At 35.7% G+C, this 22,109-nt stretch overlaps 1 protein-coding gene across 1 annotated transcript in view; it reads left to right on the top strand.

Annotated features, from left to right (window-relative positions):
• The window catches only part of LOC117233018 (sex determination protein fruitless), a 70,012-nt gene extending 61,246 nt beyond the window's left edge, over positions 1 to 8,766 (top strand). The window contains exon 5 of the mRNA XM_033492932.1: positions 7,721 to 8,766. Coding sequence (XP_033348823.1) covers positions 7,721 to 7,971 — 251 coding nt within the window. The 3' untranslated portion in view covers positions 7,972 to 8,766. The remainder of the gene's footprint in view (positions 1 to 7,720) is intronic.
• The last annotated feature ends 13,343 nt before the right edge of the window (positions 8,767 to 22,109 follow it).

The following is a 22,109-nucleotide window of genomic DNA, read 5'->3' as shown; positions in this document are numbered from 1 at the left end:
TTGCGAAAGGTTTAATTAAATCTTTATTTGCTATACGCACGAGACTGGTAGAGTAAAAGGAGTAAAATGACATTCGTGTTGTTCTATGTCGAAAATATGGACGGAAAATAAAGTTCCATTAAACTCGCGCTACTTCTGCTGCGTTGTAGCATTTCACTTCGCGAAATGCAAATACCTTCGCACCAGCGTAAAATGAAACTTAATCAGAGCCTTTTAATGTTTTACGATATTCATCTGCATTCGCAGGTAGATTATAAATTTCAATTTTTCATGTTTCAAATTCTAATTTCCTACATTTCAATGTTCTAAATACCAATGCTCATTGGTTGGACATTTTACTATTTTCGTGGTTGGAATAAAAGACTTGTATCATCAAACTTCCAATCGCATACACAATCCGAATTTGAATTTTCTGCATTTAAATTCCCCACATTTCAATTTTATTTAAATTCCATAGGCAAAATTGAAATTCTGTTAATATCAACTTCGTCGATGGCAACGAGTATTGAAAAATACCTTTTACATCTCAACGCTCTGAATTACAAATGAACGTATTATATTCGCCACAGTACATTGCCTTAACACAAACACGCGAACCTATTCAAATCGATGTCCTCACCCCCTGTATCCATCGAAGCGTTCTAATCCAATCTGAGGAACAAATTCTCGCCGTTGTTCACGAGTTTATAAGAAGCAGACATTTAGTAGACACGTTGTTTAACTTGCTAACTGGGTCGTCCCTTAACTGCAAACTTTTATAATTACGGAATTGCAAGTTAACAGAAGCAAGTTAAAGTTGAAGATTTTCAAATAACATACAAAATAATCTGCGAAGGAAAAAGGGCGATTCATCGGCGAAAATTAATTTCAAAATCAACTGCAAAAAAATTGCTGTAAAATTATAGACGTATCTCATATAGTAGAAATTAATAAAAGATTTTGTAAAAATTTTCATAGATAGCATTATCCTGTTAGTTTCAAAAGGATTGAAGAAAATATCAAGATGCTGGGTACCGAATTCCAATGCGTCTTCGAGAGATTATTTCTCTCTTTGTCGATCGTGAATTTAGTAGTTCGTCCCATTAATAGCAGTGACCATGTGATTCGCACAAATATTGGTTCTTTCGTGACCCACGTTCCTCGCTTTTCCGACCGCTTTTGCTCTCTGGTTTCCTGAACGGAGGCATTTCGTGTGTATGAAACAATCCGATTACACGTTGTCCATGTTTGGTAGGGTTAATCCACATCGAGAGACTCGCGTAACACGTTGTTGGTTGTGTGATAGGATTAAATAGTTTGAAGCATTGATTTTTTATTTTTACGCAAAAATATTGAACGAGCGTATTCATTTTCGTACTTAGAATCTATTTAATAGAAATTTTTCATTTTAGAAGTGTCTACAGGGATAAAAAATTCTATTTTTACTTACGATATTCTGATTAGTAACTAAATACGAAATTATAAGAATTTCACAGAAGAAGATCTTCGCTGTGAACCTTCCTAATTTTTTAATTGACTCGATAGCCACGCGACTTGAATTTTTCACGTGTCTACGTAAATCTTCGAAAGCTCAGTTCGAAGAACGTTCCTCGTTTTTTAGTCGAAGAGGATGTTGCGGTTAAATGAAAAGAATCAATACAAACAACTTTTGATTACGCTAGCCGCGATTAAACGTACTTGTCTTTGAGAAAAAGTACGTGAAACGGAACTCTGAGAAATTGCCAGAAACCGCTTCGTTCGAAAGCTTCCCTTAAATAACGTTTCTTTCGAAGAAACAAAATACCTCCCTTATAAAGCATCTGCATCTTTCCTCCTTTTCTTATCGATGAAATTAATTTTTTAAACGAATAATTATAACGCAAATATTACTATTAACTGGCGAAAGTTGAACTTCCGATTTATATAAATCACGTTGAACATTTAACGATATATAAAATTTAACGTAAATAGAGTTTAAGCGAGAAAAGACGATGCGTATTGTGTTACTAACATCCCCATTAACTAACCATAATGGAAACGTCGTTAATAAAAAGAAAAACGTGCAGGATGTGTTTTAGAGTAGAATCCAAATCGTTTCGCTGAAATATAATTCTGAAATCGAATCATAGCGGTTTAAGTTAGACCAATGTTATCTTTCATAAAATAATATTCCGCGTTGATTATTACAAACAAAAAGTGAGTATATTTTTTCAAGGCGTGAAAACACAGAAAAAAGAAAGCTACACTACGTTTTAATTAATTATGAAACTAACGAGATAATATTTATTTAAATAATAAGATAGTAGGTAATTTAATACAAAATCTCAAAATTCTCAAAGATTTAACTTAAATCGCTATGATTATCAGCGCGGAAAATATCGCCCACTTCTTTAAACACCCTGTATTAATTGACGAACGAACAGGCGCATACTTAAAGAATTTTTAATTAACGAACGTAATTTGGCGAACGGTTCGGCCATATCTTTAAGACTGCAGTTGCAATGAATTCCGGTTTTATATCGTTTGAAACTTTCGAAAGCTTCCGCTTTAATATTCTCATCTGATGGTGTCATTTACCCGCCCAGTTTTTGCTCGTAAACTTTCGTCGATTAGCGACGTTTCCATTACGGCTTTTTAGAACGAGCGTCACTCGTTCGACATCTAAAATCGCAAAAGCACGATTATACGGTCGCGTTTTGCGATTTCGGTTCGCGTACAGGTTATTACGACACGTAGTTTAACATGAGAAGAACTAGCCGGGTTACTTTGGCCTATTAACGAATCGGCAAAAGTTATTATTAAGTTGTTTCATAAGTTCCGCCGTTCTTTGCTGTCGAGCAAATTTTCAGAATTAAATTTAGAATTCCGAATATAGCGTGATAGAATGAAAGTGCGGAGCGTAATCTGGAATTCTATCGCGAAGTTACCCGCGAAAACGTGACGTTACGCTTAAAAAAGTGTCTAAAAAAACATTAAAATAAAGAGAGAGAGAGAGAATTAAAAATGCACAGTAGTTCTCTGTGTATCGAAATTACTGTTTTCTTAATTGTGTCGGATCTTTAATCAGAAAAATTGGCAACGTGCTGAAAGAATGGCGAGCGAAGGATATAAATTTGATAAAAGCAGAAAAAAAAAATTGAGATAAAAATAAAGTAACAGTGGAACTAAAAATATTCGTCGGAACATACGGAAAGTGATATTTAAATTTATGGGGTAAGGGGGGAATGTTATACTCTTAAAGGAAATAGCAGACAGAAGAGATTCACTTAATTAACGTTAACAATGTAAAAACTAACAACGTGAAAATCAATGAAATTTCACAGACGTGACTCGTGATATTCTAAATTTTCCAAAGTTTTCGTAATTCCTAAAAATGTAAGATTTTACCAATTTTTTAACCAGATCTTGGAGAGATTTAAGGATAGACGTTAAGCATTGTTGGAGGAAGTTAGTTGGTTGGTTGGCAAGCTCGTTGGTTTAAAGTAATCGAACGGTAACTGTGGTTAACTGTACTTTTCAGTACTTGTATCTAGCAGCTATGTAAAAGTTTGTACGGTAAAAAATTCGAGGATATTTAGCGTTGCGCCGAGGACCTTCCATTTTGAGAGTTTTCTATCGGTAACGTTAGGTCTAAGCGAATTTACAAAACGATTATGGAGAAACTTGAATTGTATAAATGTACGCATATCTGTGGATTAATAGATATACGAAAATGTGGTTATGGAATAAATAATTTTCAAGATGAAAATAGTTGGTTCAAGTTTAAAAGCTTTCGACTGGAAGTCTGCGGGTACTTTGGGAAATTGATTAAGAATCGTTTAAGTATTTAGGAATACCACACCGACCAGATTATAACGAAAATCGAACTGGATGAGATTAATCGCTTTCTCGATAATTCCAACTTTATTTTATTTTAGCACGTTGGAGATTAAAAATCAAACATTCTTTAGAAACGTATAAAATGAAAATATACATTTTCAATTGACGACTAGAAATCGATTAAATCGATTAAAAATTCGAAGAATCCTTATTTTTAAAAAGAGCAATTGAAATTTAAGTTTCGTTCTAAGAAAAAAAAAAAAAGAAATACATGGAAAACAATTAGCACACTTCGAAAAATCCTAATCGTAATTCCATCAAAGTAAATCAGAGTTCACTACCTACACAAAATTCATCCTTCCCCCATTGTTCACAATATTTCCCTCGGTTTTCCACTGAAGACGAAATTTCGTCGAAGAACGTGCGTGAACGATGGTTGAGTCGCGAAAATTCACAAGAATCCGAGAAGCAGTTGCTACTGGAGAGATGTGTGTACGAGAAAGTACTTATATATGTATGTATATAATTTTAGCGTGTATCACGACCGGCTCACGTGTAGTCGAGGCTCAACGATCAGACTCAAATAGGATTACTCGTGGCGCGTTGCCCGATAGATCGTGTGCAAACTTCTCCGTACATGATGTCGATAACCAGACGGCATAACGTGACGGTATAGTTGTGTTCACGCGGCACGGATTATCAGAAACGGCGGCGCCGTGGCAGAGCACCGCCTTCGAATAACTCTGGCTCGAGTGAAATATTCAATCGAGTCCGATACTCTATGTACACCGTCATTCTCTAGCCCTTGTTAACGATCGATCGCGTTTTACCACGCAGCTAGAACAGTTTTCCTTGCGACTAACGTCGTTGTTTACCATTTCAGATTAGCTTAGAGCTCGTGAGCGTTAGAGATTAGTACAACCTGCGATCACGAAAAATACACGAAGAAGGTTATTCCGTAGAAGTGGGGGGCAGAAATAGTTTACAGTTTATGAATATCGTTTGGCAATTTTATGCAGAGTGTTGTGTGGTTAAAGTTTGCTGAATCAGGATTTGGACAGGGGTGGTATTACTTTGAAAAGTATGATCAATTTCGTTGAGGCATTTTCTTCTCGGGTTATAGGAATGTTGGGAATTAAAGGAGAGAAAATTTCGAGAAATGGTAAAAAGAAAAGTTGAATTAAGTTTTATGATTGTTATAACTGGTCAGAGCATCTGGGATATTTCTTGTGAATTTTAAAATCGAATTGAGATAATCAACAGGTTTCATCTGTTCGAATCTGACACTCCGGACATCTGTTTAATCCTTTTTCAATCTCTCGGAACCTCACAGACTACTTGCAATTCATTAGATTCCTTGTATAATATTGGAGTATTTTTACCTTTTATACACACCAGTTTCCATATAGTTAGTGATCCTCTGTTAAACTAAATTCGAAATTCTATTTCATTCGATCTTCCTTTATTTGTGACATATAAAACATATCTCTTTACATCACGCGTTAACTCGATAAAATCACACCAACGTAGACATTCAGCTCGGGAAATATGCAAATAAATGAAAATTCTAAACTCCTTTCGAAACTAATTTACAGAGTGTCTGATGTAGACTACGAATCATTTGAAATAGAATGTCGAATGTTGCTTAGACCTGAACGAACATCGCTACGATTTAAGATCGTACTATTTACCAAATGTTTAAGATCCCCCGACTCGCCACTCGAACCAATCACACAAATCCTCCTGCTCGAGTATGTTCCTCGATATATGTTTTCCACGAAATCCTACACACCACGAGAATACACGTGTTATCCAAGGAACAAGAAGCAGGTGAACGCCAGCCACTTATACCTTGAGCCACACCGGAGGACTTATCACCATAGCTCAACGATTCTACGACCGATACGATAATTCTTTCGGTATCGATCATCGTCTAGCGCAATCATAACTTTGCCACGTGCTCGTCAGAAGGATTAGAGGCGTACGGAAGCCGGGCACCGTTCTCAGGTAATCCCTCGATAATATCGGCAAACGTTCGAGCATTTTTCCTCGCCGACTGTGTCTATGGTTGCGTCGCTATGAAACGTGAGTATCCCATCTCGGCACGTTTGCCGAGGCTTCTGTATCCTGGAGAGATGATGCGAGAGGGATGACGCTTGTACGCGCGTGAATGAATTGTTGAGAGTTGAGAGCCTCTTTGTTTGTTGCTTCCATGTACACGTTGCCAGCTTTCACACACTTACGCTACGTATCTGTATCATACACAGGCTTACGAATGTATTCGAACTTTTGTAGAAAAACTTTTACGAATATATCGTATCCGTTATGCGAAACATCTTGAAATTTGGAAATTTTCCTAACGTTGTTATGTTACGAGATATGTTATGTCGGCTGTTGTAATTATACTGGCAAAAGTTTGTCATAAATTTGGAAATAAAGAAATCATTAGATATTTGGTCCCTCAGTTTATGCGGCACTTTTTTTACGCTTCTTACTTTTTTTTTTTTTTTGTTAAGCTATTTGAAATAAATTAGTGTTTCTTTTATATTGACAGACTTTAATTATGCGAATTTCATTCCACGCGGAACTTCGTAAATTGAGCAACTAGTGTATATGTTTCGTAGATATGGCAAAATCACATTTAAACGATCAATTATATCGCAATGTTCGGTGGGACCGTATTAACAATAATTGTCGTGTGTTTATTCATACTGTATATTAAGTTTTTACTAAATATATGTTTGCAATAAGTGGCGCGTAATTTCTGTATATATTTTTCGGTTGGCTTTAAATGTTGCCAATATAGTCGTGATAGTCGTGTAGCGTTACTAATCAAATTTGAAAATGTTTCGTGTAACATACGTAGACATAAAAGTTTTCCATGGTAAGTGTTCATATAAATTCGTGAACCATTGTCACTTGCCCTCTCGATAATACAAAGATGTAGATGGTAAAATTCTTCCCTTCGCTTTTACACAAATTTCTATCATAAATGTGATGTTATCACATTGGTTAACTCGGTGAATTTCGTGAGCTTGATTAGGAAACTTCTTCGTGCCTTTATTATTGTCATTACAAGCTTAGAAACCTGAAGCTTGAGACGTTCTAATTGGGTTTCTCGTTGAGAAGTGGCTCTAACCAACCAAAATTTGTAAACTCTACAGTTGTTATACCTTGTTACACGTTATAAGAGACTAAGAGTTTTCTTCCGGGAACAATCCCTGTTTTAACAAACATTAATCATTTTAAGGGCTGCAAGAATTCAAGCCAGAAGGTCGACGTTTAAAATTTGATCAGCTTTTCCTCCGAAAACTGACCGGAAACCTACCTTTAACACCTTGACTGTTCTGTTATACGTTTCCATATTACACGAAAAGATGTTACGCGTTAATTCTCTAAAAAGTCGAAATGCCTTTGAACGTGTCGTACCGAGTCGTTAATAGCTCGTTATTGTAATTCGCACGACAGTAGGCGATCGGTTAAATAAAAGGGGCGCGCACCGAGACAGATAAACCAACGATCGAATGTTTGCAACCTACCCCATCGAAAAAAATGTAGAACAAATTCTACACTGTCTTGTCTTTTCACATACACACGGATTATCCTCTAATTGATAGCACACGCTACATTATGCAAGGCGTTCTGTATACCTTGCAAATATATCTTACATAACAGTCAAAGTATTAAATTTATGATATTTCCAAAAATTCTTCGCCTACTTCACGAACTATCGAGAGCGAGCAAGCAGACAGAAATACATACACACCAAACGCTCAAACAAGTAACGAAAGAGTAAAAAAAAAAAAAAAAAATCAAAACCATCAAGAATCAAAAACAAAAAAAAAAAAAAAAAAAAAAAAGAAAGAGAAATAGATGGTTAGAAAGGAAGCAAAATCGAAATGACGGCGTGTTGGGTTTTCAGGTATGGTGCCCAACGTGCCGGTCGGTCTTTCTTATCACGAGATGTTCGCCGTGTCGCTCGGCTCGCCGGCGCTGTGGAGATGCCGAGCCTGCGGCAAACAGGTGACCAATCGTTGGCACCACTTCCACATACACACCGCCCAAAGGTCCTTGTGCCCGTATTGCCCGGCTACATACAGCAGGATCGACACCCTCCGCTCGCACATACGCACCAAGCACAGGGAGATAGTGTTCGCCAAAGGGTCCTTATAGAGGACGCTGATTGCCCCGCGAAGGAAGAGGCCACCGCCACTTCCGCCTCCTCGTCTCTTCGACGACAGGCCCATCGCGCCTTTCTTCGGATTCGGGCTGCCCTGACCGAGCATTGACGCTCGATTTTTGAACCCTTATCTACGCGGAGAACGCATACAGCACTTTTAAATCAGACCTTCGACCGATCTTTTTCCATTTTTTGTCTCTGCGGTTTCCCTCGAAGGCAATCGAAATGTCGTTCGTTTGGGAAAATTCGTGGTTCGTTCTAGTACGATTGCTTTGATATTTTCCACGTCTGACTCTTACTTTTTCCAATGTAATTCGCGTATTATTGTCGTTGAGTGTCGGTAATGGCACCTTGACGGGTTCTTGGAGTTCTGAAGGCTTCGAAGCGAGGTACGAGTTTTCGAGTATAAACACGACGATAGTGGCACGGGGTATATATATATTTCGAAGTTATGGAGAGAGAGGAAGATTTTCACGCGAGGATGAGTGGTAATGCTATTCGGAGGATTCTCGCGTTTCAAGACCACGAGATGGAGAGTTCGAGAGTTGGTTCGAGGAGGCTTGAAACGGTAGAATCGTCAAGTGGATGGCTATGCAACGATATTCGACTATCAAATTCCTCCTATTACTCTTTAGTATTTAGTTCGTTCGTCGCGTGTGCAAATATTATCAGTGATGGGACGAGGTATATACTTGTAGTAAATGTTGGAAGAATTTATTGGAACGCGTGTGGTTTGGAAATTTAGAGATCGAGCGGAAATTGATCACGAACTTGGTGCATTTATACCGAGATATATATTATTAATTATTATTAATATTATTAATATTATTAATTATTATAATTATTAATACCGAGAAATATATTTAGTTGAAACGCCACTTTCAACAAACTTAAAGCGTTAAATTAAGCTGATTCGTTTCGTCCCATTGCTGGTTTCTACCGTTTAGAATTTCCACGCTGTGCTTCCTTCGAGGCACTTCAGCAACTCAAAGCTCCAAAAATGTTCAAGAAGCCTCGGGTGTTTAAAGATAATTTTAGTCGATTTTGGCAAGCTCGCGAAGGTTTCTCGAATACTCGAATTGATCAAACCTTCTATCAAGACGAGCGATTCAAGAATTCAATTTTTCACAAACAGAAAACAGCATAGTCGAGTGTCTGGACATCTCGAACTAGTTTTCCTTCGAGATATTTAGGTTCACGTTGGGGACAGTTTCTTACGAAAAAGCATAAAGAAAGACGCAGTTCGCGGGGTAAATTCATGCAACGAATGATTTCTAATAGGTATGTTGAACGTTTCGTCAACTTCTCACTGCGACGTCTCTCCGATCGTCGGCGTGATCGCGTATAACCGAAGAGGAGGCTGAACTTGGACGAAGAACGATCAAACCAAGAGAAACCAAAAGAAAAAAGGAAAAAGGAGAAGCGGAATAACCGGAAATAAGAAGAAAGAAGGAAACACATTGATGGAAGCTGGCACGGAGTCCGAATTTTTGCGAGGACAATCGATCGATGATAGCGTTTCGAATGGTCTCCTCTGGGACAAAACGGTGCGGTGTTATTCTCGTTTCTTGAGTGGTATCGATTGTAGCTCTTCGCGTGTAGACGATCGTACAAATCGGGAGACACCGAAACTCGCTAGGATTCGTGTAAATAGTAAACGAAGTTTCTGTAGACTGGCTCGTTTGGACTGGACGGTGGTCGCGCGTGGATCGATCGATCGTCGATCGATCACTTCTGTTTCCCCACCGTTTTTGATTCTCTTAGTCGCGTTCGATCCTCCTTCTCTTCCCTCTTCAACTTCTGCGTCGATACCCCTAACTTTGGAACGTTCATCGTATCGTACGATCGTTCGAAAGCGGAACGAAAGATCCATAAACAAAGGATCTACGAGACGTTTAGATCTACGATTTCGATAGAGAGTGTCTGTAAAAACAAAAAAAAAAAAAAAGAAAAAGCAAGAAGGGAGAATAAAAGTAGAAGAGAAAGGGGATAGATGCGACAAACGAATGTCCAACGAGCTTGAAAATTAAACGGTCTAATTCTTTACGCAATGGAAGGCTGAAACGCGCGCTGTGATTAATGAACACCGAAAACTCAAAGGGTACTACGAATTATGATTGCGGTCCGTTTAATCGCTGTTACGTGTATCTTAATGTTGTTCGTTTCGTTTTGAGCTGGCACGAGACAGCTCGGTTCTACAATCAAACGACAGAAGCAAATTTACAGGCGAGAGAAGGAAGGAGATATTTCTTCTCGAGTGTTGTTAGGTGTCGACAGTATTCGCGTACGTGTGTGCGATGTCCCTGAGCAACAATACGGAGCTGTATATAATTTGGAGAGGAACGGGTGTGTATTCGAGGCGATATCCTGTTCGGATTTCTTTTCGTCAAACTCTAGAAAATATGGATTTTGACGAGGATTCTTATTCGTCGAGGTTCGTCGATACTTGCTCTCGAATCGACCTCGTTGTCCTCTCCATCGATACGTGTAATTACATTTCTCTTTGGACCAATAATCTTCGTCTATTAAAGTAATCGTTGTCGAGGCTCGTTAAAGTACCTAAAAACGAAGAAAAACAAACACAAGTACACACAAGTCTCTCGTCGGTGTAAGGATCTTCGAGCGTGTGGTTCCTAAGTTAACTCGTAGAGGGTCGAGTGAAACTCGAGTCAAGTCAGCGTGGAAACTTATGTGATACCGTATTATGGGCCGATAAGTTAAGCTTTTACTTTTGCGTGTTGCGTGTTGTGATGTGGCAGAGAAAACGTGTTTCTACGAAACGCGCGGAACGAAAACGTCGATGATGTTTCAAGTGGCAGTCGAAGCGGAAGCCACGTACGTCACCGCGTATACTTAGCTCCTTTTGTTTTTATGTATGATACAGTAGAACTCTATTTATTAATTAATTAAACGAAATTTTAGATCTAATTAATTCTCTAATCTGATTATTAATCAATTAAACTAAATTCAGAAATCGTTTCGGTTGAACTTGTACGAACTTTGAACGACGAAGGCTGGATCGATTTTGTTATATTTATACGTTATTATCGTATCGAATTACAAAAAGTATTTGCACATATCTTTATTCTCTAACGAGGTATCGATTTTTACAGTCGCATGAAAGTACTACAATTAATGGTATCAATCTTTTTTCGTCGTATGAAAATACTATTAATAAATAATACTTGGACCTAATTAATTAGTATGTAAATGCTATGATAAAAAATGTGCGAATAATTTTTGTAGTCACTGTATAACGCACATGTATTTCAAAAGTGTCATAACTCGGAATAATTCTGTCCTGCATTAGGAGAACGTCAAAACCGTCAAAGAGCAAATTCAGAGGCTAACAGTGGAACATTAGAAACGTAACATTTGACTATTATCTCCTAGAATCTATTTTCTTTTTTCCAATGTTATATGTTTACTAGATCATTCCTTTAATAATTCATAGAGCCACGTCACTTTTGAAATACCACGCGAGAAGTTCTTATAAGGAAAATTTATTTATTTAGAATTACGTCATGGGGGTACCAAGAGAATTTCTCCTACGTACGAGCCATTCAGAAGTTACGTCGATCAACTACACAGATAGCAAAATAGAGAAATTACGAACTTTATTCTGAAAAACTTCCCTGGAAATACACATGCACTTATATTATTTCCTTGATAAACTGATTTATGAAAGTAAACAACCTGCTCCTAAGAAAGATCCTGGATAACGAAATTGTGTAACGAACAGTTGATCGGTTTCGCTTCTAGGCAGCTCGTATAACGAACTATTTCTTCGTTGACGGTCTTAGATAAATGGAATTCCACTGTACGGAGATTCTCTGGTCATATTTATTCTCAAATTTAGCTCCGTTGGGAAGGTGAAATATAACTACCCTCGAGAACTATTCTGGAATCATCCGAGTGATTAGTATACACGTTGTCGCGTGGTTACTTCCGCTTCCGAGACCGCGATTAGCGCTCGATTCGGAGTTCCTCGTTTCGACGACGTGGCCAGCTGATCGAAATCGTTCCGCCCTGTGCTTTACGATCACTGTAAATGCAAAAGAAAAAAAGAAAAAAAAAAAAAAATAGAATTGTGATGGAGACGAGCTGTCATCGCAATGACAAAAATAGAAGGTTGTGACGTTCGTTGGATGGACGCGGTATCGTCGAGTGGAACTCGTGCACACGACCAAAATGGAAGTAGAGTATACATGCATACGGTACACGTACACTGAGACAGAAAGGCGTACACATAGAACAGGACACGAACACACATTACCTATAACGTATAAATATAAATATGGAACTATATATAGATAGGTAGATAGATATATACGTGTACACATCCACGTGTCGGCGGCCTGGCGCGTCAGAAATCGCGAATTCGAGCAAAGACAGTGTTTGACTGCCCCGGATTTATCGACCGTTCCTCGATCGATACCACGAAGAAAGGTGTCGAGAAGCAAATATCCCTGTTTCGTCCCACGACTACCGTAGACAACGGAGTAACTGAAGAACCGAGTTTCAACGCTCCAACAACTAGGTAAAGTTTCAACAATTTCCAGATGCATTACGTTTATATCCTTCGAGATTACACGTCGATGGATTTTTCTATCGATTTGTTTTCTTTCTTTATTTCTTGCGTATTACACGCGATATTATATTTCTTCCTCCTCAAAGTTGAATAATTATCGATATCGACACGTGTAAATTATTTTGACTCTTAAAATTATAAACCTGCGTGTGATTTCAAGATCGCACGTATCGTAACGTAGATTTGATGGTGGTTTCAAATTGTCTTTGATATCGATATGAATTTTTCTACACTTTAATTATCGTCGATATTGACATTAATTTGTGAATAATTTTTGTTACGAAAGTTTTGGATATTATTATTATTAATCAACGAAATACTAGTAATTAATAAAGATTTTAAAGTAACAAGGTCTATTTATAGGATTTATAGGATTTACGGGATTGATATAATTGTTTCCTAATGTTTATGTTAATATTTTTCGTGCTAGTGTTGGCATATCGTCTCGAGATACGATATCAGCATCTGTAGATTACAGATTGATTTGATGTTGTAGAAATCTTATTTATATTAATATTTTTCAAGTTCAAATTGCGATGTTCATAAAACAATATTGATACCAGTATTCGTCAATCGGTTTTAATTTGAAAGATTGCTCGTTATTATGAAATCATAAGACAACTTCAGCGACTTTAAATAGAAACAGGACCTATTTTGCGTCTTTTAACGATTCTGTTATGTAATGTCCACGAAGAGTATTGAAAGATGGTAAGCTTGAACTTTAGAAACGTGGGTCGTAAAGTGCTTTCTCTTAAATGAAACATTTTCTTGTCACTTGTAATGAAACCTATACGAAATGTATTTTGAGATAAAATTGATGGATTAGCTCTGATAAATGCAAAGTAAAAATGAATAACTCTAATATAGCATGCAGTAATTTAATAAAATAGCATACTTAAATATATGAAATTTGAAATAAAAAAAGAACCTATAAATTAAGATAATATTTTACAAACAAAAATGTATCACGAAGCTAAAGAAACATAATTTTTTGCAATTTTCGCAGAATTTCGCAGTTTTACTAATATCGACATAAACATCAGATGAGGATCAGTTTAGTTTTAGAAAGTTGTACTTGTTTTGAACTAGAAATTGATGGATTGGTTCGAGCTCGATCCCTGGAAGTTTCAAAATTTCAAGACCCCGATGTCTTTCTGTAAGCACTTTTTAATTAAAAAGTGATAAAGTGATGATCGATGATACTGGTATTATCACGTTTGAAGCGCAAACTGATTTTAGAACATGAACTTTTACATATTCTCGAATTAGAAGCTAATATATCGGCTCGTTTCACTTTCTCAAAGTCGGTCTTCTTTCAAAAGTCAGCGTTTTATTAAAGTTTTCCACGTTACCTTTCACTACGAGCTAATAAAATAGTAATTTAAAGTTTCGTAGTTTCTACCATCTTCATTTCGCCACGTGTATTGCAATTTTACGATACTTTTATATTTATTACGCTTTATAATGGAAAATACGTGCAATGATGATAATCTACGTTTGAATTCTTCGAGTTTAATCTCATTACGTCGTATATTTTTATACTTTCTTTTCTGAATTCGTAGCTGCCACACCGAAGATGATTGATAGCGACATTAAATATTCTCACATAATGATATCAGCTATAGGACGCTTCTACATTTTTCTTAAACTCAGAATTAGCAAAAGCTTAGCATTTTTAAGTATACTCATCTTCTCTATTGAGATTTCGATAAGAAAAGTGACGTTTATCAGAGAGTACCGCTACAAACAAAATTTTTCTAATAAAAAGTTCAGATCTCGCTGCGTGAAATGAATTTTACAGAGAAAGCTTCGAACAGTCATATCTTTTCATAAAGTTAGAAAATTTGTTATAATATTATAAAGTTATTTTCGTGATATAAAGCTATTTTCATAAAGTTTCGAAATATAGAGTAAATGATAAAGATTCGATATAGGTTGAGAATGAAATTAAACAGGATATATTTTAATAGAAACGAAGAGGATCAACTCGCAAGTAAAAGGAATTCCACTTTATTACGATTAATTCGTCCGAGGAAAATTCATAAAAGTAATTGAGCATTATTCCTTCCAAGGGGAGATGTTACTTTGCCCCTCAAACAAGTCAATTTTAGTATTTTTTATCACATTATTATTTATTATTATCCCTTTTTTTTCTTAATAACTTTCTCGGGTATTTGTTATTAACAGAATCCAAGATGTTCGTGATGAAAAAGTTCCCTTTATCCTCGGAATGCTGCTTCGTCTCTTTATTCCGGCTACAAATTCATCTACCCTCACCCTTTGTCAAGTCTTTTGCTATTTATTCCTGCGCCAGTCTTCCTAGACGTAATTCATAATCGAACCCTTTTATCCTCTTAAAAGTAAAGTTACCCAATAATTGTCATATTTTTAATAAAAGATTTATCGTTGAAACGCGAAAGGGGAGAGCAGTGAATTTGAGTTTCGGCCCCAATTAAACTGAGAATTTTTCTTGACACGCGAAATTTCCGAACAATCAGACGCTGACAACTAAATTAAAACTTTGTTCCAACGATTTTTTTTTTCCTGATTTTTCCTTTTATACCCTACTCGCGACAAAGTTGACAATCGCCTCCCCCTCGTGGAAAATACGTGACTCTCGTTGATGATCGATTGTTTCTCGTTGCATTGTTTTTAAAATTCCAGCGACAATTTTTTCGTTGGATCTTTAATGGTTGGAAAGCTGCTCTGAATTAAAAATATTCGGAACTTTCGAAGCAAAGTTTTGCCTACGCGAATAGATTTCCAAGCGATTTCTGCTTGATGACATTTCTGAAACGATTCTCTTGTCTCAAACATAGGAAAATTTTTGGTAACTCTAGAATTGTAATTAGAGTTTGACGTTCATCCCTACTTATCAATAGCATTTGATCGTATCGCCGATTTCAAATAAACCGTCTTCCAGAAATAAATTAAATTTTGTGAAAGTTTTTAGTGATTTTATTGCAAGAATACGTTGATAGAGAAGACATAAATCTGTAGATATTAGAATTTCTTGACTGTTTGTATTTTTACAACATTAATGAATTATTGTTATTATAAAGAAGTTACTAATTTTGTGATATTATTTATATTATTTATTTTCATTATCATTTGCTTTATTATTTGCATGACTTCCATTAACACGTTCAGTTTTACGTGCGATAATCATCTGATTATCGAAAATCATGATAAATATTTATCAAGTGTATACTCGAAATAGAATTAGTTCATTTATAGTATCTTCGAATTATGAAAAACACATTTTTGCAAATTTACAAATTGCAAAAACTTAAGAGACGCACATGCCTTTAAAGAAATTAAAGGATCAAAAGTACTGTTGAAAGGTTGTATAACATTTTTAGAAAAAAAAAGCTGTCCTTGAGAAGAACATTGAACGTTCATCGGTTTTCGGATGAATGTAACAAGATAGATTAGACTGTAATTAAATAAAAAAAATGTTGATACGAATTCTCTTGTACGTTAAAGCGTTTGCACTCTAAAATTAATATTTATTTTTCATTTTCCTTTTTGTAGGAAGAACATTGACAAATTGGTAGCCGCGTTTCAATATTCAACAGAGTATCCTTTGTGTTGCTTCAATTTTAAATTTCAGTTTTTCTAGCAGAGAGATTTAATAGTATTGACACCAGACGTATTTTGATTTTTGACTCACGTCAGATTTCCATCAACGCATACACGCCATGCACATGACGGGATACTTTCAGAAATTCACCAATCCAGTATTTGTAACGCATTATAAACGTTTTCCATCGATGCCGATGCCTGCGGCATCTATCTATTCACCATGTATTTCTACGCACACACTTATCCTAGTAGAAGCGAATATCAAATAAATCTCGTATGCGTTTTCTTTCTTTCTTTCTTTCTTTTTTTTTTTTTTTTTTTTTTTACAAAATTAAAAATAACTCTAGTGAGACTGGTAAGAAGCTGCAGAGGCAAAATCAAGTTTTCTATTTACATCAAATTAAATGTATTTTTTAGTTATCATATATAACATATAATCGTGTTGCTATAGTTTAAGAATTCACTTTTATTTACACATGTTTATGCATTTACGAAAAGCTTCAATTTACTGAATGAATTCTCAAAGTGAAACGAAGAAAGGATCTGAGACTTAGGAAGCATTTTTTAAAGTATACAGGGAGTGGCAGGGCGCATAGCGAAAATATGAAGAAATAAGTAAAAAATGTAAAATAAAACATATGTTCGTTTGAACTCTCCTTTATATTATATATATAAAGATGAATAATTCTCGAACAGACCTCTTCGAACGAAAAGGACGTATTCCACATTTTTTACTTACTTCCGCATCCGAAATGTCCTGTCACGCCTTGGATAAGAAATGTTGCATAAATTTGTATTTATTCGTCAAACTTTTTTCAATGCAATGGTTATGTTGATTTTTATTATTGTAAAAATGATTCTACGTACCAGTCTTTCATTTTTGCACGTTACATATTTTCTGACGAGTCCGTGGCTTCTCCACTTTTCATATAGATATTCATAAATCTATTAAATCGTTCATTCGGAGACAAGTGTACAAAGTTTTTAAATGTTTTCACGGGAAACGGGGTACCGGGATTTTAAATTATTAAAATTGCAGCTTCACGTTCCGACCATTTCTTATGGAAAGTCTGAATTAAATAACGATCGACATTAAGCAAACAATAATAAATATTAGAATGAGTTTTATTCACCGTTTCAAATGGTCAAAGAGTCGTTCGCTTGAATAACGTTGTTGCTCCGTTAAACATAAAACATTTCCAATTTCCTGCGAATACTTTTCAATTGTTTTCGATGCACCTTCTTTCCTTTAAAATATACTTTGTTTATGCGGTAAAATGCTCGATATAGAATTTCTTTTTAACTAGTGACAAGTAATCGTTAAAATATCTATAACTTTCGATCATTAACAGACAGTTCGAAAGAACATTAAACAAACTTTATTCAGTTTAATAACACCATAAAACACAACAAAGACGAAAATATTCCGAATATTTAAATAATTAATGAATCTTCGTAATCTACGAAGGTTTATGCATTTGCGTGAATTTTAAATGTACACGAATCTGCACAACTAAAAATATTTCTATTTTCCAATAAAGCACCTGTCTCTTAGACCCTACATTTCATTTCCAAACTGATATCTAATTTTTGTTCGTATGAAAGTACTACTAAGCGATACAAAATGTAATATACTTGGACCTAATAAATTAATGTATGATATAATAAATACACTGGTGTGCAAATACCTTTTGCAATCACTAATACAAAATATTAAGTGTATATATACAGGGTAATTGGTAACTGGTGGTACAAGCGGAAAGGGGGTGATTCTACGCGAAAAAACAAGTCGAAAATATAGAATACAAATTTTTCGCTCGAGGCTTTGTTTTCGAGAAAATCGACTTTGAATTTTCGCTCGGTACGCGTGCGGTACGTTATAACGGATCTCACCGTAGATCGTTGTCTCGATGGAAAAATAAAAAAAAAAAATTTTTATCCTATATTTTCGACTTCTTTTTTCGCGTAGAATCACCCCCTTTCCGCTTGTACCACCAGTTACCAACCACCCTGTATATATATACACAGAACTAATAAAAAATATAGCACATATATAAAAATAAAATACTCGCTATAGTATTTAGATTCCATTTGCTCTTGGAGTAAGAACACGACTTTGCATAAACATTCACAGTCGATTAAGTAAAACTGGAACAAAATTTTATTCAAATAATGTTGAATACAGTGTTACGAACATTCTTCTAAAACAAAAAGCTCGGTTTTCTCCAGACAAGCAACCCACCCTGAAGCTTTCAGCCGGCCACCGTGGCACAATTCAGATCCTCCAATACCAGAAAATTCATTCTCTTCCACACGGTGGCAACGTTTTAAAGACTTGGAATTCCATTTCACCGGTGTCTCGATCAGCTACGAGTGCTTCGTACACTCGTTGTACACGCCAACGAGATACGAAACGCGGTTTTCGGCGCACATGAAAGAGAGAGACACGTTCCTACGCGATTAAACGCGGTCGTTTAAAAGAAGAGGAGGTTCGATTTCTCGCGACAGGCCGTCGCCATCCGACCGAATTATTGCTCTCGATACCAAATGTTCCTTAAGTTGTTTCGCGAAAAACAAAAAGAAAAAAAAAAGACAAAAAACAAAAAATATAAGAAGGATGAAAAAATCGTTTCTGTACATAGTAACCGTGAATTGTGAAACGCATACAACTCTCCTGAAGCACATTGTGACACAGCGCGAGAACGAGAGAATGCGAGAGCGAAAGAGACAGAAGAGAGATTGGATTATAACAAATTGTGATAACGCGAGTGAAGAACGGAAGTCGGTTCAGCACCTTTCGTAGGCAAAATTTCGCGGCTCCATGCTTGCGTTTGGAAATAGCACTATTATTGCGACAGATGCGTGCTCTGTAGAGATTCTTACGGCAGCTTGAAAATATAGGAACTTCCAGAATACTGAAATACAAATAATTAGCAGAAATATATAAAACGTTTAAAACAAAATATTCGTTATAACACGTGGTAGGGAAAATAAATCTCCGTACAAGTTCTACTTGTTTTTAATTATGTACCTACAAAAATATAAATTCGCACGAACGTCCGCAATCTATTTCTGAGCGTATGCATTTCGGTTGTCGAACGTTTCGTCAGAACGACAGTTCATCGGACCATGTATCCTCTGTAATCATAGTCTAACGAATATGATGAGAATATATCGCGAGTAAGATTTTGAAGTCACAGAACCGACACGTTCTCGTCGCGACAGCTAAAGGCCGGATTCATTGCACCACAACTCTATGTAATTGTATAAATATCATCGGTATCAAAAGTGTCAATATCTCGTGTTTCTTGATGGTACTTAAGATAAATCCGCAGCCCACTCGGGCAGCCGCGGCTGTTTGTTGATATTACTTCCGGATCCGGGGGTTGAAAGCTGCGATTCCGCTCCTCGAGACGATTTTTAAAAATGATTTCCGTGTCGACCGAGTATGTTTCAATCGCATAGATCGATGCTACTTAGTGGTTTTCACACAGTCGATCTCCCATGGAGATTCGATCTGTTAAAAATGATATTAAAAATGTCGATGTGTTTTTAACAGTTTTCGGATCTGCGACTGTGTGCAGCGATTTTTCATGAGAAAGTGAATCGGAAATGTAGTGCAAAAGTTTCTCATAGAAGATTCAGATTTTTGGTAAATTGACTATGAAAATTATTTAAAACACGCTGCAAGCGTTGTTCACGTTATTGATATATATTTTTCAATTTTAATTTAATTTAAACCTTTGTTGCCATCCACTTAAAGATTCTTCTGCTTCAATGAAAAACATAGGCGTTTAGTATCTTTACCAACAAATGGCAGTATTTTTAATGGTAGGTTATAGTATTAATTTTTAAATGATTAATAACGTTAATGTCAGATTTGTCTCTTCAAGAATCGTGTTATAATCTTTTATATTGTAAAACCATGCTTCTCGATCATTATACATGCATCGACTAAAGTTACGAACAATCTATAAATTTCGAAAATTGGATATCTCGAAAGCAAAGTTTCCTACGAGAGAACTTTACTCCATTTCTGATGAATTCTTTCCGGAACTTCCATATCTATATAACATTATTCGGTTCGTGGCAACAATTCCAAAGAAAACTTTGATAAAGTCATTTCAGAGCAGCATCGTCGTGAACAGTTTCGGCTCCTGGTGAAAGACCGTACTTTCTCGTGGCACGTTCCTTCCTTTTTTGGCCCGACCTGCGACTCGAGCTGAAAATCTTTTTTGTACATAAAGTCCGTGTTTGAGAGGGAGAGAGAGAAAGAGAGAGAAAAAGCGAGAGAGAGAGAGAGAGAGAGAGAGAGAGAGAAAGAGAGAGAGAAATAGAGGCTCCATGTGGGAGCCTGCCATGAAAGCGCTCCATGTGGTCGCAAGTCCTGGGCCGACCTTGCGTATAAACCGATTGCTCGTTTATATGCGATGTATTTTTGTGAACAGTATTGAAAGTGCTGCTAAGATGTACAGTCGTCATATGGTGAATGTATTATGATGTACCTATAATGTACATAGATATATTTAATTAAAGTGACTATGAATTTGTGTAAATCCTCTGTTTTCTATTTTCACCCTCTGTCGTAATTTAAAGGGGATGTTGCAGTAAGAAGATAGTTCCATTTTATTTGAATAATATCATTTAATAATTAATATTGTTTACTTAATTAATAATGTAAAAAAAAGTAATTCGAAGGATCTAAGAAATTGCAATTTAAAATCCCGAAAAGTCGCATCACAGCATCTGAAAGTCGTATAAATTCATAATCAATCGATATTCGTAGTAATAAACTTTGACATTTTCGAATATAAAACCTTTGAATATAAAAGTCTACACTTCTTTTCCTTTTTCAATAGATGCAATTTAAATATTGAAGCTGTTTTCTTATTGCTGCGAACCCTTCAATTTTATTCGCAATATTAAAGCGCTATCGTCTTTCAGACATGAAATTTGTTATATTTTCGAGATAATTAATTTCTTGGCGCGTAATACACAAAATACATAGAATAGACATTTTTATTCATCATTTTTCGTAATTTTGTTTAATATCCGGAAATTCGTATCCATTCGTTTTCCAGATTTTTTATTTCGTATAAAATATACTCGGATTAAAGATACCATCTATGCATCATTAATTACGTCGTTACCATTGGGAATCATTAGTGAGGAAATGCCGAAATTCATTTGTAAAAGAGAAAGTTTGTATGGAAAATATGTAGAATGGAATATTCAATTTCTCAACTTTGATCGTACTATTATAAATCTTTAATCTCTTCATTTGAAAATTTCCAAAATTCATCCGCATAAATGTATTAAAAGATCTACAGAATACAATGTTTGAATTGTTCGTAATTAACTGTACAATTATTAAGATTCGATCACTGTTGGAGAAATTTTCAAAAGTCATCTATATACCAATCCCTCATTTTTAATTATTCTGCTATTGACCTTCAACCTCTATCATTTTTAATTATTAATTTTTATTTTAATTAATTTTTTATTTAATAATCAATTTTTAATTTAATTGATAATTAATTAATATATTATTAATATATTAATTATTAATATATCATATAATTATATTTAATACCCTTATTTTCCGAGGTTCATTTCAAGTTTATGTTATTACGACATAAAGAGTAACTTGCAAATGAAAAGTCTAATTATTTATTTCTAATCATGCCATTAACAAACTTTAAACTCTATTCGAAACTTTTTTAAATCAATTACGTCTTAAATGTCCCATCGTTTCTAACCGAACTACGATAACCGATGGCTCAGGTCAAGCAAGAATACCCCCGAGTAAAAAAAAGGAAAGGCAAAAGGTCTCGAACAGGTAGTGCGTTTTTTTAAGGATGTACTGTGTAGGACTTGGGAAAGGTGGGTAAAAGTCGTTCTTTCGATAGTGTAAGAACTGCTTCCGGGAGATTGTTCGGGTGAAAAGTTGGCAGG

This window comes from Bombus vosnesenskii, unplaced genomic scaffold, assembly GCF_011952255.1.
Source record: "Bombus vosnesenskii isolate JDL3184/JDL3185 unplaced genomic scaffold, Bvos_JDL3184-5_v1.1 scf7180000013263, whole genome shotgun sequence".
Classification (NCBI taxonomy): Eukaryota; Metazoa; Arthropoda; class Insecta; order Hymenoptera; family Apidae; genus Bombus; species Bombus vosnesenskii.
Note: the sequence above shows the minus strand (reverse complement) of the source record. Positions and strands in the feature narration are given on the sequence as shown.